The sequence below is a fragment of the Coenobita brevimanus genome, chromosome 89 (assembly GCF_032717465.1).
Source record: "Coenobita brevimanus isolate Jiangsu-jjx chromosome 89, ASM3271746v2, whole genome shotgun sequence".
NCBI lineage: Eukaryota > Metazoa > Arthropoda > Malacostraca > Decapoda > Coenobitidae > Coenobita > Coenobita brevimanus.
The window spans coordinates 28,436,189-28,453,867 of NC_137042.1; the positions used below are offsets into that span (position 1 = coordinate 28,436,189).

At 40.4% G+C, this 17,679-nt stretch overlaps 1 protein-coding gene across 1 annotated transcript; it reads left to right on the top strand.

Moving 5' to 3' along the window:
• The first annotated feature begins 2,927 nt into the window (after positions 1 to 2,927).
• Positions 2,928 to 17,444, top strand: nesd (SHC binding and spindle associated nessun dorma). The gene is made up of 12 exons (XM_080281466.1): positions 2,928 to 3,069; positions 4,418 to 4,566; positions 9,242 to 9,355; positions 10,259 to 10,353; positions 12,490 to 12,579; positions 12,799 to 13,032; positions 13,817 to 13,973; positions 14,488 to 14,632; positions 15,121 to 15,288; positions 15,558 to 15,730; positions 16,080 to 16,198; positions 16,749 to 17,444. The coding sequence occupies exons 1-12, from the start codon at positions 2,928 to 2,930 to the stop codon at positions 16,915 to 16,917; spliced, it is 1,755 nt and encodes a 584-aa protein (XP_080137592.1). The 3' UTR covers positions 16,918 to 17,444.
• Positions 17,445 to 17,679: the final 235 nt, after the last annotated feature.

Here is a 17,679-nt window from a genome sequence, read left to right on the forward strand (position 1 = left end):
TCATTTGTTTGCATTATCCCTTATAAATATGTATCAGTATAATGTTATAAATGGTAAGAGGAGGAAGCAGGAATATAGCAAATTGAACCAGAGATTAAAGCAAATGACAAAAGAAACCATGAAGAGACTGAGTGATGAGTGAGGAAGACGAAGACCAAGGACATCTTTGATAGTTGTATCCACCACAAGTATATCCCAGTACATCACAAGAGGTGTAATTGTCTTTGAATACACCACTTGTACATACCATATGCATCTCAGACATACCCCTGATACATACCAGGCACCACCAATACCCCCTGCTCCTCAGTCCCCTCCCCCCATGTGTGATGTTAATAAAACTAATGACTGCTTGCTGGATTGTCCCTCAAAAAGGTACATCAACTGAGTGAGTGGCACAGTTAGAGACACACTGGGGGTGGAAAAAATGATCAGTGTAGAAGTGGTAATACTATGAGGCAGTGAAAGAAGCCAGAGGACAATGTGAAGAGAGAGGAATGGAGTAAGGTAGGGAATATGGATTACTGTGTCAGAGGATGAGGATAATGTAGCTGAGAAATGGAGAGGAGATATTAGTTCGGGTATTATGATGGGATTTTGTGAAGCTACAGGATGTGAATTTTTTTTTTTGGCCTATATGATGGAGCCAGGATTCCGTGGACTTGAATGATATGTGAATGGAAGAGTTGTCCATTGAACTGGGCAAACTTAAGCTGTCTGACCCTGCCCAAAACTGGGAAAGGAGGTCCGGATGACGATGATGAAAGTAGAAGTGAATTTTTGGTCAGCCTCAGTTGATTCAACAGTCCCCGAAAATACCCCTTTCTCCATGGCAAAATGGAACTAATGTTTTTTTTAAAATAACATTTTGTTTTAGTTGCGATAGAGCTACTATAGTTTGCCCTTACAAGAAAACGGGTTTGTCAAAGAAGACATTCATGAGTCGCAGACCCGCCGCTGCCAGCATTGGTTTGAATTGAGAGTTGTGTGGCACTCGAGTCATTGTTCTGCACTTGATACCAGCCACTGCACCAGCTGTGACGAGTAGGCACAAGGTTGGTGATACTGCTGGCTGACAACTTCAACCATCCACCGAGGCCAAGACCAGTCGTGAGTTGGTTCGCAACTCTTTTTGATATGGAAACTTTTCCTCAAGTATTTCGGGTAGTTACGTTTCATGCTGACAGTATAGGAGATGTATATTCATATACTGTATATTTACTATGTTTAATGTTGGTTTACCATGATGTTAGGTAGCGTACATCGACACGAATGTGAAAATGAGTGTGGCAAGGTAGTACCGAACAACAGGGCCACTCCCACTACCGTAGTAGAATGCTAGAACTTAAAGCAGTGATTAATAAGTGTTACGACTCAGGAGGCAGGAATTCTTTGGTTGCTTGTTAAATGAACGTTTCAGTCTGACAATATTTGGCTAACCAAGCTGAAAAGGATCAGTGCTTGTGGTTAGGTTGGTTCAAACAAATGGCGTATTTAGAGCATCCCCAAAAGCAGAGAACTCAGTAAAGAATTAAACAAAAAATAAAAAATTAAAAAAAATGAAAAGCAATATATATATATATATATATATATATATATATATATATATATATATATATGCACTGGTAGAGAGAGGGAGATATTATTATACAGTAGTTTCAACCAAAAACACAGTAACGAGATTTTGATCCGTTTTTTTTAGGTATTTCTGACAGTTCTAAGACACTTTTGTTATATGGCTTATTCGTTTCAAATTTTTGTTTTACTCTTGAAGGTTAGCTTAGGTTAGGTTATCATCGAGTAAAATAAAAATAATTTGCAATGAAAATGCTATAGAAAAAAAGTATCTTGGATTGCTTAAAATGCCAAAAAAACAGATCAAAATCTTGTAATTGTGTTTTTGGCAGAAACTTTAATTTTACAGTACCATGTATATCCATACCTATCTCTCTCTCTCTCTCTATCTGTCTATCTATATATCTATATATAATGTATCAAAGTGCACTTTTATGTTTTTTAATGGTAATTTCTTAGTTTCAGCCCATGCTCTATTAAGCAATAATTCTATGGATTTCCCATGGTTTTGGTTGTGATTTGTGATTTTAATTTCTGTTAAGATTTGGCCAGTCTTTGAGATTCACCCCCCACCATCACCATCGCCAACTCCTGGTAGTAATAGTAATGGGGGACCAGTGGAAACTGGGGTTTTGGGTGGAAGAAATGGTTATTTCCTATGGAAATAACAGCTAAGTATCCTATAGTTCATATTAAAAAATCAAGGGGAAAAAAACAGTAAATTTCCAACCTAACCAAGATTATCTAAGGGTTGAAATATATGAACAGAATTTATAAGAACTAACTGTTCTAGACATTAACCTATCCTGACCCCACTTTGCTTAACTCTAAGGCATGTTGTTAAAGTCTAGCCAGGTTCTTTTAAAGATTGGGAGTAAATAAAGGGGGGGGGGGAATAATTACCCGCCACTTTAGGCTTAACCTACCATAAGCCCACTTTACATAACTATGAGGTGAAAATTTAAGCCTTATCAAGACAACAAAAGAAACAGGAAGTTGACACACAAGGAGTAGGGAATCCAATGGAGGACATTGACATTGCCATGTGGAGTGCTATATCCGTTAATGTTGAATTCTGATGGATGTGTCACTGAAGAAAAGGGGTTTCATGAGGTGAAATCTAACAGTAGAGCACACCCAAATTAACAGAGTCAGGTAGGCCTATGAGCCAAAATGAGAATAAAGGTGTGGTATCTCTGTCTGTCTGTCTGTCTGTCTGTCTGTCTCTGGCATGCTGCAGAAGTTGACACAGATTTTTTATAACTACAGTATTATTGATGCATGTTTAGGAACCATTAATGACAAAGGTGATTTCAGGTTTGCAAGAAGCGTGTTTCACGTTGCATCCCATCATGGAAAATGATGGGACCCAAAATGCCAATGGAAGGAGTGATGGGAGTGAGGAGCAGGTTTCTTCCACACAGACACCACATGTCCTGAAAGTCACTTGGATGCCAGATGATCATGTGGCAGAACTTACTCAGATCTTACAAGGTTTGTATGGTAAATGGTATTAATGTTGTGAGGAAAGTAACCATGTTATCCTTTTCATCATTGTCGTCGTCATCATCAACATCTGATGTTGTGTTGTCCCATGAGGAGCGTAGGAGCCTGGGGCTAGGCAAGTTGTTCCTGTCATTTAAGATGAGTGACCAGCCTCACTCATCTCTGAGTGGCATTACAAGAGCAATGAACCCCAGCCACCCCTTGCATATAAACCTACACAGGCTTACTCCAATTGGAGTGCCTTAATTACCCACTAAACCACCAGGCACCATTATTTGGTTATATGGTTACCACCCAGCATAATAAATGGTTTCCTGGTGTACAGGAAACCATTTGGCATGTCACTCAGTGTAGAGTCACTCATAGACAGAAGGAAGAGGAAAGACTGAAGTAAAAGAAAGAAAGACAAAGGAGTGTAGAATCACACGTAGGCATAAGGAAGAGGAAAGAATGGAGGAAAGAGAGACAGAAGAGGACGGAAGGAAGGAAGAAAGGAAAAGGCAGTCACCCGAGAGCAACACTACATCAGGTGAGTGTCCCCACTTACCTCATGATGTACAATATTTTAAGAATTTTGTTTTAGAATATCAAGTTTAATGCCTCCCAGTTTTAATCCCTTCATCCATGGTTGTGGAGTCTTGGAATCATCTGTTTTTGGTTGGAGTTGGAATCAAAGTTGGTAAAATTCCCACTACTTTGACTCTGAGCATTTTGTTTCTGAAAGAGTATCAGTCACATCTTTTCAATATTTTATTCATTTTATTTTACAACCATGCATAATGGTTTATTTGTTATTTTGCAGGCACTATTAGTGGAGGATTTAAAATAAAGGTTTAAGAATTACATGTCAAAATTAATGGATAATATTCAAACAGGATTGAGGCATCTGGCAATAGATAGATAGATAGATGTATATACTTAAGTCAGAGTTGGAGTCATACCTGTAAAATTTCTGGACTCGGAGTCAGAGTCAGTAAATTTTATCACTGACTCCACAACCTTGCCTTCATCACAGAGTGGTCTTTCCCATTCTGATTAAAAATGTTCGATTGTCTGAATTAGATATAAAGTGTGTCCTCTACTCTCCCACCATCTATCTTTGTTATAAATTTCCTGTGGGTGTCTCCAAAACTTGCTTGCTGTGAGTAAAATGATGGCTTATATACCATGCTAAAAGCTACTTTTTTCCCTAAGTTTTGTTTACTGATCATAGTCTAAAGTGTAACACTCATTATTTTTATATTAGTTATTAGGCCACCACTTCGATTCATTATGATTACATTACTGATAAAGCATACCAATTTACCTTTTCCATTTTTCTTTGAAATGTATGCAGGTGTGGATGCCCATAGTGTAGAGAAGTGCCTGGTGCAGTATGTGGAGAACAGCATCGAACCTACTGGATGGAGGGCTGTTTGGAGACCTTCCTCTTCAACTTCAAATAGCCTTTTAACTGTAAATGAGACAGTAGATTACTTTGTTGATGTAAGTGTCCTTTTAACAGTTTACATTTTTCAGTGTGTTAACCATTTGGCTTGTCACTGAGTGACAAGTCAATTGTTTCTTGTACTGTAGACCAGGAAACCATTTACTGCATTGGATGGTAACCATATTATGATACCAGATGCAGACATGCCAAATCTGCTGTACTGAGAGGGAGACTCCCACTGTTAACCTCTGCCTCCCACTCTCCCACCAAGGGCAATAAAACTCCCTCATTTTGGCACAAGTGTGCTGGTTGTAAGTAGCTGTTCTCTTTGTCTGTGGTGCAGGGAATTGCCCTGCCTAACTAACCACCGAGCTAATTATCTATGGGCAAGCGGTATAAAAACAGATGAATCTCTTATTTGTAAACATGTGCACATCATTGAAAATGGAAGGATCGGAGAAAGGATCGTAGTATCGGAGTGCACAATGATGCAAATGCTATAATATTTCATCCAGTCTCGTTTGTACATATTTTCAGTACAGTAATATGAAGACAGCATTTATAGAAAGTTACAGATTGTGTCAAACTGGGTTTGTGTTTTTTGAGATAGCATCAACATGGTCATCTGTAAATGGAGTAATCACTTGATTATCCGGATGCTATGTATACAACATGCTCCATATCTGAACATTAACCCTTGACTCTGTTATGTTCATATCCGGATTTATTTGTTCATATCTGAACATAAACTTTCTGACATTGCTGGTTGAGCAGCCTACAAATTTAAAAAATTAGTTTTGTGGTCAGCCAGCCTCTCTGGCCAAATGTGGGTATTAGACCGTAACTCACAAGCTGAGCAAATATGGCCATCCAACTCCTCACCGAACGGTCAAAATCCCCTGGCCGCCCAGATCACTCCAGCGCTACCGGCTGCATGCGAGTAATACAGATCCTAACCTACAAGCTCAGCAAATATGGCTGTCCAGGTCCTTACTGAATGGTCATAGTCTCCCAGCCGCCCGGATCACTCAGACACTACTGTCCATGTGCGAGTAATTCAGATGCTAACCCTCAGGTTGAGCAAATATGTCCATCCGCCTCCTCACCTAATGGTCAAAGTCCTCCAGACTCCTGGATCACTCGGACACTCCCGGGCACGCGGGGCTGTCTGCCTTCCTACCGAATGGTCGAAGTCGCCTGGCCGGCTGGATTACTCAGACACTCCCTGAGGACATGATGTACGGGATTCCAGTGTCGCTTACCTGCCTGGCCAAATGTTATTGACCCTTGCAGTCATAGGTCAGTTTGGCACTCTTTACTTGTGTATTCATAGCCAAGTGTGGGTAGAGGCATGACAGTACAGCATTCATGTGGCAGTACCGCACCTCAGTTCCCATCTTTCTCTTGCGAATGTGGACCTGCTTATAGCCATGGCTGCTTCCATTATTGCATTTGTGATGGTTCCCTACCTTCTTCAGGCCTTGATTTTCCTCTGTGGCATTCTCGTGTGTGTGATGATGGCCCCACCACAACCTGAGAAGCAAAAGAGGAAAGTTTTGACTCTGGAGAAGAAGCGTCAGATATTGAGCAAGGTTGACATGGGCTGGAGCACTTCACGCATTCTGCGGGAATATGATCTGGCCCATTCAGCCTTGTTTGATATCAAGAAATCGCAGCCTAAGCTGACTCAGTACGGACTTGACTACGGTGATGCCACTCGGAAGGGCGACAGGATGGTGATGTCTGAGCCCCACCATGCCTCCATTGACCAGTCAACTTTGGTTTGGTTCTGCCAACAACTGGGTGTCGGCGTGCTCATATGTGGGACTGAGCTAAAGGCAGCACCCAAGAAGTTTGCACACCTGCACAATGTGTGCTACTTCAATGCATCTGAAGGTTGGCTCTTTCAGTTCAGACTTTGACATGGACTTACTGGCCATAAGACACATGGCGAAGTTTTGGACGCGACAGCAGAGGATGTCGAGCCATTTCGCCAGAAAGTGCAGTGCCTGCTCAAGGACGAGAGCCCTGCTTTAGGTCAAGTGTACGATCTGACAAAACTTGCCTCTTCTACTGCTCCTTGCCCACCAGTATCCAGACAGAAGAGAGGGAGATGATTGTGCCTGGTCGGAAGTTGCCCAAACAGCGTGTTTCTGTCTTGTGCAGCGCCAGTGCTAACAGGATGAACCACCTCAAACCTGTTATCGTTGGATGCACAAAACAGCCACGTTGTCTCCGTGGGTTGATGAATACCCTGCCTGTTGTGTGGTACCATTCTGTGAAGGCCTAGTTTACCTGTAAGATCTTCACAGATTGGTTCCACAGATGCTTTGTCAGTGAAGTTATGCATTATCAAAAAGAGGAACTTGGTATCCCTCGCAACCAGGTGAAGGCACTCCTGATCCTTGACAATGCCCCTGTGCATCCATCCGAAAAGGAGTTGGTTGGTGATAACGGTCATATGAGGTGTGTGTTTCTGCCACGTAATACAACTGCTCTCATTCAATCAATGAACCAAGGTGTTATCATGGCAGCAAAGAGACTGTACTGTTTGAGGTTCCTGGATGAGGTGATGGTGGTGCTAGAGGGCGAGCAAGGGATCAACACACTTGGGGAGTGGACCTTGGAAACTCTTCTCCATTACAGCATCAAGCCGATGATGTTCAGCTAGGCGAATGCTTGGAAAGAAGTCTCCCTCAGAATCCTCAAAAGTGGTTGGTCTCATCTCCTTCAGGGATACTAGGTCATGCATGAATTTGAGGGATTTGACGTGGATGAATGCCACCATCGTCTATGTATGGCTGGCAAGGATGTGGATGTTGATGATGTGAGGGAGTGGTTGGACGACGACAATGGCGATCCAGGTTATCAATCATTGTCTGATGAGGCGATCGCAGCTGCTGTCTCTGCAGGGCAGACAGAGGACAGTGACAAGGATGAGGATGAGGACCCTGACTCAGAGCACCCCGCTTCTCCATCACCCTCATCTTGGTGTGTTACGTGCCGGCATTGAGGAGGTGCTCAAATAAGCTACTGAAGCTGGCGCTGGATCTGCAGGCAGTCAGGGACGCTGTTGTCCTCCATCAGAATTGTTGCACATTTTGTCAGACCAAGATCAACTCCTTCAAACCTGCCACCTCCACGTGTGCGAGCCCTTTCTCCCCACCACCACCACCTCATCCCCAGTCTTCACACTTGGACCCATAACCGAGCACATCAAGAGCCGTTGAGTCGTCGTTAGATGTGAGCTTGCGGCTCTCTTCAGAGTGTCCTGAGGTGGGTAGGCCTCCATCACCTTGCCACACGTCCCCACTCATCACCCAGCTCCAGCAGATGGAAGGGGAGGAGGAAGTGTTTGACATTTGTTGAACACCAGCTGGGGGCTAGTAGGTTACGACACCTGTCCACTATTCACTGGGTGGTAAATACTGTACTGTGAATTTTTTTTGAATTTTTAGTGTTTATACATTTTTTTCTTAGTGCCTGGCATTATATTGCATATTCCCATGTGTTTTTTGATATCCAAATGCAGTACTGTACAGTAACTGAAAGATGGCAGAACACTGCCAGAATTAGGTGGGGTACAGTACATATGGTATAGGTTGGGTATGGGTTGGGTATTGGTAGTGCAGGATATTACTTTGTATCCGGATATACCATCCATCCATCCATCCATTGCCAGACGCCATGTATCCCAAACGGGGTGGTCAAGGGCTTAGAGTTAATTGTTTTACAGGGAGGTGCACTAATCCTCCACCAACCCCACTTGACACGTAGGGATGCCAACACCGATGGCTCTTATTACATCACATAACCGAGGGATTACTGTATATGTTTCCAACCCTGAATGACTTTTGGTGACGTCTGTTCCTGATGACATGAAACTGCGATACAGCAGGGACCCTGTGCTATGTACTGTATATATCCATGTATAAACTCCAGGATTGTAAACAGATGCAATGTAGCTACAGTCATTTCACACAGCAAGACACCCCGTGACCCTGTGAGGCCAAATCTCAGGACAGTATGTTAACCTGTAGTACATGTATGATGCCATGTTTCTGTGAAGATCTAGGGCCGACTGATACAGCCTTGAACAGCACCACATAGAGTGTTACAGATCTACAGACAGTTTTACAGAAATACTAAGTCTCCCACTGCAGGTCACACTAACGAACAGGAATCTTCCTCTTTAAGCTCCCTCTAACTTGGCATCTCTGCAGATGGACACATGGTGGCCTAGTGGGTTAAGTGACTCAGCTAAGTAATGTGGCCCATGAAAAAGTAGAAATTTAATATCTTGTGAGTGGACTACTACAGTAGCACACATAACTTGACAGATTGCCTTACTGAGGTAATTTTATTAATTAAGATAGAATGAGGATGTGAGATGTTGAATTCCTGATTGAATAAAGTAAGATACTGTATATTTAAATGGTATGGACTTAGGCATAGAATGCCTGTAGATAAGGTGCAAAAGAAAGTCTTTGTCAGTGAGAGTGAGGGAAATGTTGGAAAAGGAGCACTGTAGTAAGGCACTGTACATAATTTAGATAAGAGGGAGAGGATTATCTGCAGTGAGTGAGGGTTCTGCCTGGAGGCAAATCAGTCATGGTTGTTTCTTGTTGGATGGTTCTCAGGGTGGAGCAATTTGATGGTGAGCTTGACAAAACTCCAGAATTTAAATTATAATATTCTTGTTACTAGATTCTAATTACCTTCCTGTTACAGGTTGTAAATGTAAGTCGTGAGAAACTGATGGCAGATATTAAGATACAGAATCCAGTTCAAGATTGCATGCTAGAGAAAGATTTGAATTTAGCAGAACAAATGAAGAACAAAGAGGTCAGTGTAGTTCATGGTTTTCATAACTAGAAGCACAGTTTTTCATTTATGATAATTATGTACGGTACTAATATTGTCGTTTGTACAATTTTTTTTTTTGGACTGTAAGCCAGAACAATGCATCCCAAAGTTTCTTTATTGGGAAAATATATATGTATTTGAGTTCTAAGCACACTTGACTACTGTATACTGTACTTGCAAATATTTTTCACTTACCACCCACCCCAAACTTTTGCTTCTTACAATCATTTCTACTTCTATAAGACATACATAAGGCATGTTTGAAGCATCTAAGCTACGCTGCAGTATTTTACGCTCCATTATCAGAATTATAATAGAATTGGCAAGTACACAGGCTCACAGACTGAATAAATGTAGGTATGGAGACTGAAGAACACAAGCTTAGCTCAAATCCTCTGTAGTACAGTACAGCTAGGTAAATACAGCAAGTGAATACTGTACACACACTTCTCATGCACACACACAGTGTCCTTCAAACTCTTAAGAGCCCTGTGCACTAGGGAACTCTGCGAAAAATACAGATGTGTGAGTGTTGTCCTTGCCCACCTGACCATAACCATACTTCATGTACACCTCAGTAGTAAAGGGAGGAGAGGACTGCAATGTGTTATATACACTACAGTATACAGTACTTTATAGTACATTACTCATCATAGTTTATTTTCTACAGCTTTCAGTAAGTATATGTTTGTGTTTATCTGTGCAGTAATTTTGAACTGTAATTTTCTGTCAGATGTAACATACACCATGCAATGTTTTCCATCACTAAAGGATATTATTCTGACCAGCACTAGTTGATTTTATTGAAATTAAGGAAATAAGTAGTCTTAAGTGCATTAATGCTTTTTTTTTTTTTTTTTGTCATTCTTTACTGTTTTTCAGGTTCCTGTACCACTAATGGAATTATATCCACTTGCAGAGCAGGAGAATAATGTTATAGATATATCGACCACTGCAGAAGTTGTTGAACAAATAAGGTTAGTATGTAGTAGATGATATGGTAAAAGTACCAGTAATTAATAGGTATTACAGTTGAACATTTTTTCAGAATGTTTGAAAATTTTGGCATTCTGGACTGTAATATCTGAAAGTGGTGCAGCCTTATTTATGATTTTGATGGCTTTGTCAACCCCATAACTTACCTTTGGTTACTAGTACACAGGCCAGTACTGGGAGTCTTTTTGCCAAATCCATTGGGGTGGCCAGATACATCACATGTCACCCACAGTGTTACCCAGTCATTGACTCACTGATTGATTTACTGTACCATTTTGATGGATGAGGTTCAGGCCTTATGGCTGTGTGTGTGTTGAGGATTAAGGGTTGTACATGCTGTACATACTGCACTACATGCATACACACACTTAAATACACAGTACAGTTGTACTAATTATCTTTGACAAGGAAAGTATGTTTTCACCCCTGTTTGTTTGTTTGTTAGTTAGTTAGCAGGATTACTCAAAAACTAAGGGAGAGATTTGGACTAAGTTTGGTGGGTAGATAGCCCATGTCTCAGGGAACAATCAGTTAACTTTTGAGACCAATCCAGATTGTATTACAGATTCTGGATCCAGACAACACTTTTTGCGAAACCCTAATCAATGATGAGAAACCCTAACCCATTATGAAGAGTGGTTTGGAAATTACATTGACCTTGTCGTAGAGATGTGAACCACTGAGTGCCCCTCTAGTTGACCTTGTACCTGCACTGTCCCAGAATAGCTGTAAATATGATGGAGGGGCTAGACAAGACACCAAATATATACCTAAAAACCAACAGAAATACACAGTGCAGGAGTAGTAGTCGACCGAATGCATTTGTCGTTTGTGAATAGCCGTAGATATGACACAGGGGGCAGGGCAGAGGGCAGGGTAGTTAGCTATACAGTGCTGGGATCAACCGTGAGTCAGAATGCATGTAATCCAGGTGTGTAACCAGTTCAGCAATTAATTATTTCTTTCCCACATGTAATACAACAAGCATGGGTGTGGCTGTCTGTTTTTTATTTATTTATTTATTTTTATGCAAGGAAGAAGGAACCAACAGCCAGGAGCCCACAAACTGTTCCCTCCAAGAAAAAACAAAAGCAGTACAACGGAAAGCCAAATTCAAGATCCATTCATTTCGAGATGCCTGGACACACTGCATTTGAAAGACTGGAGATGATGGGAAGTAGGAAATACAGACAGAGTGAGCCAGTTCCAGAGTTGACCTGTTTCATAAATGAAAGACTGGAAGTAACGGTTAACTCTTGTGTTAGAGAGTTGGACACAAAAGGGATGAGAGTTTGTTGCTAGATGGGTGCTACATGCCCATTGTAGTGGTGGAGGGGTGCAAGCAGATAGTTCAGAGAAGTGACCATTGAAGTAGCAATAGAAGAGAGATAAAAATGCAACAGTGCGGTGAAGAGACAGATGTTGAAGGGAGCCAGTACGAGGAGGAGCGTTAATGAGACGAAAAGCCTTTGACTCCACCATGTTGAGATCAGCTGTATGTGGGGAACCTCCCCACACATGAGAGTTGTACTCTACACTGGGACAAATAAAACTGGTGAATAAAGTCAATAACTGTGCAAGGGTAAAGATAATTTAATGAGGTGGGAAATACTGTACAATTTATTTTACAGTTCATGTATTTTTTATTACCGTACTGCCCTCTTTATTTTGTGTTGTATGTACTATAGTTGCGGCGCACTGGCAACCTACCATTCAAAAGTGCTTCCGATTTCGTATCATACACGAATCATATTATTATGCACGAATATATTATACACAAATGTTATTATACATGAACATATCATACATGAGTCACATGCGTCTCATATTATACACGAAATCAGACGCACTTTTGAATGGTAGGTTGCCAGGGCACGATAATAACAACCTCAGAGTCGTGCGCCGCAGCTATAATACTGTTTGTATTCTGATACCTGTTTTTGGTGTTGAAGGGAAGAGAAAGAGCACTTAGGTTGTTTTTTGTGTGGTTAGTGTAATATAATGATTGTGGACTGCTTTTGTACAGTGATCAGTAAATTGTGTAGTAAATTTGCATGTTGAATAGATTTTTTTTGCATTTGAGATTGGTTTTTAATAATCTCTACCTTTTATTACAGATTCTTTTACAAACACATTTGGCAGGCCTGGGATTTGGAGGAAGAAAAATGCATCTATGATCATTACCTTATCACTGCACGTCTAAAATTGTGAGTCTCTCTCTCTCTCTCTCTCTTTCTCTCTCATGAATGATTTTGGGCCCATTTCAATAGACTTACATCCAAAGGTTCAATTGTTCCCCTGTAGCTCTTTATTTTTGTTTCTGAATCCTACCTCATGCCATCTCTCTTAATTGATAGTGATAATTTGCATTGTGCAGTAGACTGCATAATACAGTACACCTGTGCAGTATTTTATTATATTTTCAGGTACCAGGATATTGAATCAGGTCGTATTCCAGTTGCCATTGGCTCAGAGATGAGAAGCCTTATAAAGAAAGCCAAAAGTGTGCACAAAGAAATACTGAAAATTGAATCTGCCAATGATGGAGAAGGGTTTGACTGTGAGATAGACCAAGAGGATGTAGCTCATCTCATCCAACTGCACAAACAATTGGAACAACTGAAGGCTCGGTTTGATCTTCTAAGGGACCCAGTTTTTAGGTAAAAATTGAGTTCATTCGTTGCGTGTTTGCAACAAGGTAATAAGGAAAAATTTAGTTTTAAGTACAGTACAGTTTTTAAATACAGTATACATCACTCATGATATTATCAGATACAACCCTAGCAGGTCTTCATTTTAAAAATCAGATTAGGTTAAGTATAAGTGAAAAATTGCTTATTAACCAGTCCTTAACCTTTCTTGTGGAAGGTTAAAATTTGAGCTGTGTGGAGGGGGGACGGGGATGGTAATGAACAGAGAAGGCTGGAGTATCGTAGTTCTGCTGTATTCACATGATGTGTTGTGTGTTAAAGGAAATAAAAGTGTTTGGCACTACGAAGTTCTTGATAATACACAGAAATCCAAATACAGAGGCTGCAGGAGGATTACAATGGTGTGTTGGTTATAATTGTCATATTTGTTGATGTTGATGCCTTCAGAACCTAGGCACATATCCTCAGCAACCCATTACAGCAAGCCAGAGTTGGCTTGCTTGTACTGCTCATGTTACTGCAGCCACAGGTTAAGTTGCTGGCCTTAATGCAGCCCATTCCCCTTAAGGTACACCACATCATACCTAGGCAGGCATAGGAAAGCTGTAAAATGTTTATGGATTTTGACTCCTCTCCAGATACATTGTGCATAAAATAATAAGAGAAAATATGGAATAAACTGTCCATCTGTTTCATTATTAAATATGAACGTCTTGAACTTGCAGAGCAAAATTATGACTGTAATGCAGGTATTCTTTATTTTTTGTACTAATACCACTATTCTTTTTTCCAGGGAACTTTCATCATACCAAACATCAGCAGAACAGTTCAGTATGATGAGCTCAGTATCAGACTCTGCCAAGGTGAAAGTGGTAGTCAGCCCACTCACTGCATCAGAGTTAGCTAAACACATGCAACAGCTTCCAGACATTATTAAGTCATTGCCCGAAGTACGGTGTAGTTAATATCTTTTGTGTTTTTTCTTGTTGTGCCATGGGATAGAGAACTGAGAAGACTATTCACATATTCCTTCCAAATTTTAGAAAGTGACTAAGAGTGAAGGCTTTGGGATCAGGAATCCCATTACCCTAAAATTCAGAAGCTACAATATGTACTGTACTGTACATTCCAAGATGTATTAATAGCAGTTGTAGCATTAATCTTGCATTTTTTCTGGAAATTCAAATAAGCTACATTATAATAATACTAGATCTTCACTTGTTGACACTATTTTAAAGAGTACATGTTTTGAGTTGCCGGCAGTAAAGATCTGTTGCTTTTCCTTGTGCTTGGATACAAGCTGGTTGTTTCATTGATGATTCCTTTTCATCATTATACAGTGTTAATGGATTCCCAACCTAAGTTTTTCATCAGTGTACAGAAATAGATTTATTTAATGACAGCTATGGTGGTTGTGACAGATAACACATACCAATCATAATTCAGTGTGTGTTGGTCCTGCAGGTATCAGATGATGCTGTTTGTCAGACATTCCCAAGTTTTCAGTTAGCTCTGGACACAGCTGTGAAGAGTGATGTAGTGGTACTCCTGCCAGGCACACATACTTTTACTCACCTTGGTCTCATCAGCACAGGTGGAACTCTCATTGGTGAGTTGCAGCTGTGACAGATACCTTGATTACATTGCCATATAGCTGTGTAGTAATCAGCAAATTGTTCTGCCTTAGTTTATGTGCAGATATCAGCCTGATTATAGCAGTTTCCATATAATTGGTACTGTGTGCTCGGAAATAAGGACTTGGCATTGGGCAAGACTTGGTATATTAAAATGGGATTTTGTTTTCATAGATATTGTGGATCCTGAAATTTATTGTCAGTAACTTCACACTGCCACACCTTATAGAGACAGGGGTGAGGCTTAAGCAAGAGAGGTCATCTAAACCTTTAATTTGTCTTTGTTAATGTGTGTGCAGCCACAGATTAATATGCCTCAGTGGTTAATAGTAGTTGAGGCTGAATTTTTTAACATTATTGAATATGGCACTTATTAATTTCTCACCCCACTCTTAGGTGGGAAAAGAGGTGTGGGTGATGGTGATGGTGATGATGATGATGATTATTATTTGTCATATTCTAGGCATGGGCACTGGGGTGGAAGTGTGTGGCAGCAGTGGCGTGGGGGACGTGATGCTGGACACTTGTGGTACTTTTACTCTTCAGAACATGGTGCTGAAACCAGCTCCCTCCCAGGTGGCTGTAGTACATCACACTGGCACTCTCAGACTCAACACTGTTACAGTTCAAGGTAAAATAAACACACACGCACGCGCATGAGAGAAAGAGAGATGACAGTGACGATGACATTTACGTTATGTACAGTAGAAACCATTTCTTTATATTCAGTGTTTGTGACACCTCTGTATATACATTTTCTCCTTGCAGTAGAACCTGTCATCTCCAGTGGTCACACATTGTCATAGGAGTAGGTATGTTGCTTGTGTTTTAGTAAGTGAATATTATGAGATATTATTATCACTAAAGCCGTTGAACCAGTGCATGAATTTCTGCTTACAGGTGGAACTGGTGGCATCGTAGGCCTGGGTGGCACACAATCACATGTACGGGATTTGAAGGTGCAGGGCTGCCGGAATGTTGGGCTGGATTTCAGGGAGGATGCCCGAGCTGCTATCTTTGCCTCCACTGTAGAGGAATGCAATATTGGAGTACAAGTGGAGGATGGGGCCAAGGTATGATAACTGTTTGTTGGATTTAAGTACAGTTTTAGTGATGTATCAACTCTGAGTCTCCTCTTATGCCCCAAAACCATTTTAAATTCCTAGCCTGTGTTTTTGTTGAACAGTGATGTAATTTTTGTTATTGCTGTAGCAGTTGGGCAGTAAGGGAGCTATGTGAGGCATGATATGAGATGCAGTACTTATTCTGGCAGTTGAGCCTCTGGGCCAGAAATGGAAAGTTATTCTAAAACCCACTGGTCCATACATGTGAAATAGTTTGTAAAACTTTACTGTGTTGATAATTTTCAAATATTTTTGCTGACCCTATCTTTTTACATATACTGTACATGTATTTTACTAGGTATCTCTGGTAAACAACAAGATAGAAGGAAATGTGAGGTATGGTGTGTTGGTCGTGTGGCCACGAGGAACTGATATCACCAGGTTTGCCAATATTGACAGTGCCTCACTGATGGAATGGTAAGCTTGTTACATTTGTCTTCAGTTTCCTTTATAATTTTTATAACAAGCATTTATTATTGGCACAGACTTTTGTGTTACTCTTAACCCAAAGAATGTCTAAACTTTCAACCCCTTGCCTCCCCCTCTCCAGATAACTATTGAAACTAGGAAAGGCTGCATTTATTAGCCTGTAGGAATTAGTGACTTTACAGTCCTCCCACTTAATTACCTACCCTCCATCCCTCATACCTATTTTCATTTTCAAGTGGCAAATTGGAGATGAAGAAATGTAGTCGTTAGGCAATTTATGGGCAGGTTGTGCATGGGAACCTTGTTTATGAGGACGCGAGGATGAATTGGGAGGCATACTCTCAGGGTATTTTTAAGTACGTGGCCAATGTTGTTAAACAGCATTGATGAGTTTTTATCTTCAACTCAAAAGATTAGAAAAACAGAGAGCATAATCTAGGCATGGTATGGATAGATAGCTTTACAGATACCAAATTTTTTGAGCTAATAAATGGGGAGATATATTTTGAAACTCACCAGTTTATTCTTTACTTTGTAGCATGTTGGAAGAGTACAGAGGGAACTGTGTGGAAAACAACCAAGAAGAGAACTTGTATGTAATGGCTGCTTCCAGTCCTCCTCGAATTCCACTCTCACATGGATCACCTACTGCCTCCTCTGGTTCCCTTGATTCAGGGTTTGAGCTAATAGAAAATGTCAGTGGGTGAACTGATTGAAAGTAACAGTGATTGATATTAAAGAAAATATATGCAGTTGCAGTTACTTTAGCAGTTTGTCAGAGAGATGACATGTAAAAACAGTACCAGTCGGTGTCATAAACAGATATTGACATTGTGTGAAATACCATTTGGTGTCAAACAGATATTGGGTAGTCTAGTAGATATAATTGTTGGTTGTTAATGGCCAGTTTTATGTTTTTCTGCACACTTCTTTATAATGCCTTGTCATAAATGCTGCCTTTAATTTTCAAGACATTAAAATGTTTTCAATTTATATTACATTCAGTAGATGAAATATAAACTATTATATAACTCATGTACTTTAGCACTTTTTGCACTCATTACATTAAACTATGTTAAGGAGTTTATTATTGTCTTTTGATGCCTATGTCAGTGAATGATGTGCAGTGGAATCCCCCATTCATGGTGTACTGTACATTATTTCATTTTGCAGTTTCGACATTCATGGTGTTATAAACCTCTAGACATGCACAGCACACTGTATATAAAATGAATAACACTGAACACTAAGGTTACACAACAATAATACCAGTATTTTCACTAAAAACTGGGTGAAAGAAAATAAAATTACCTATCTTTTCTTCCAAATTAATTTACCCTTAACACTAAAAACAAGTAGTTCTCTAAGCATTTTCCCTACCCTTATATCCCAATTAGGGGATCACAGGCTGACACTGTCACTAAGAGCATATCTTGCTAGTATGAGTAAGTAAAAGTTTTTGTCAGGAG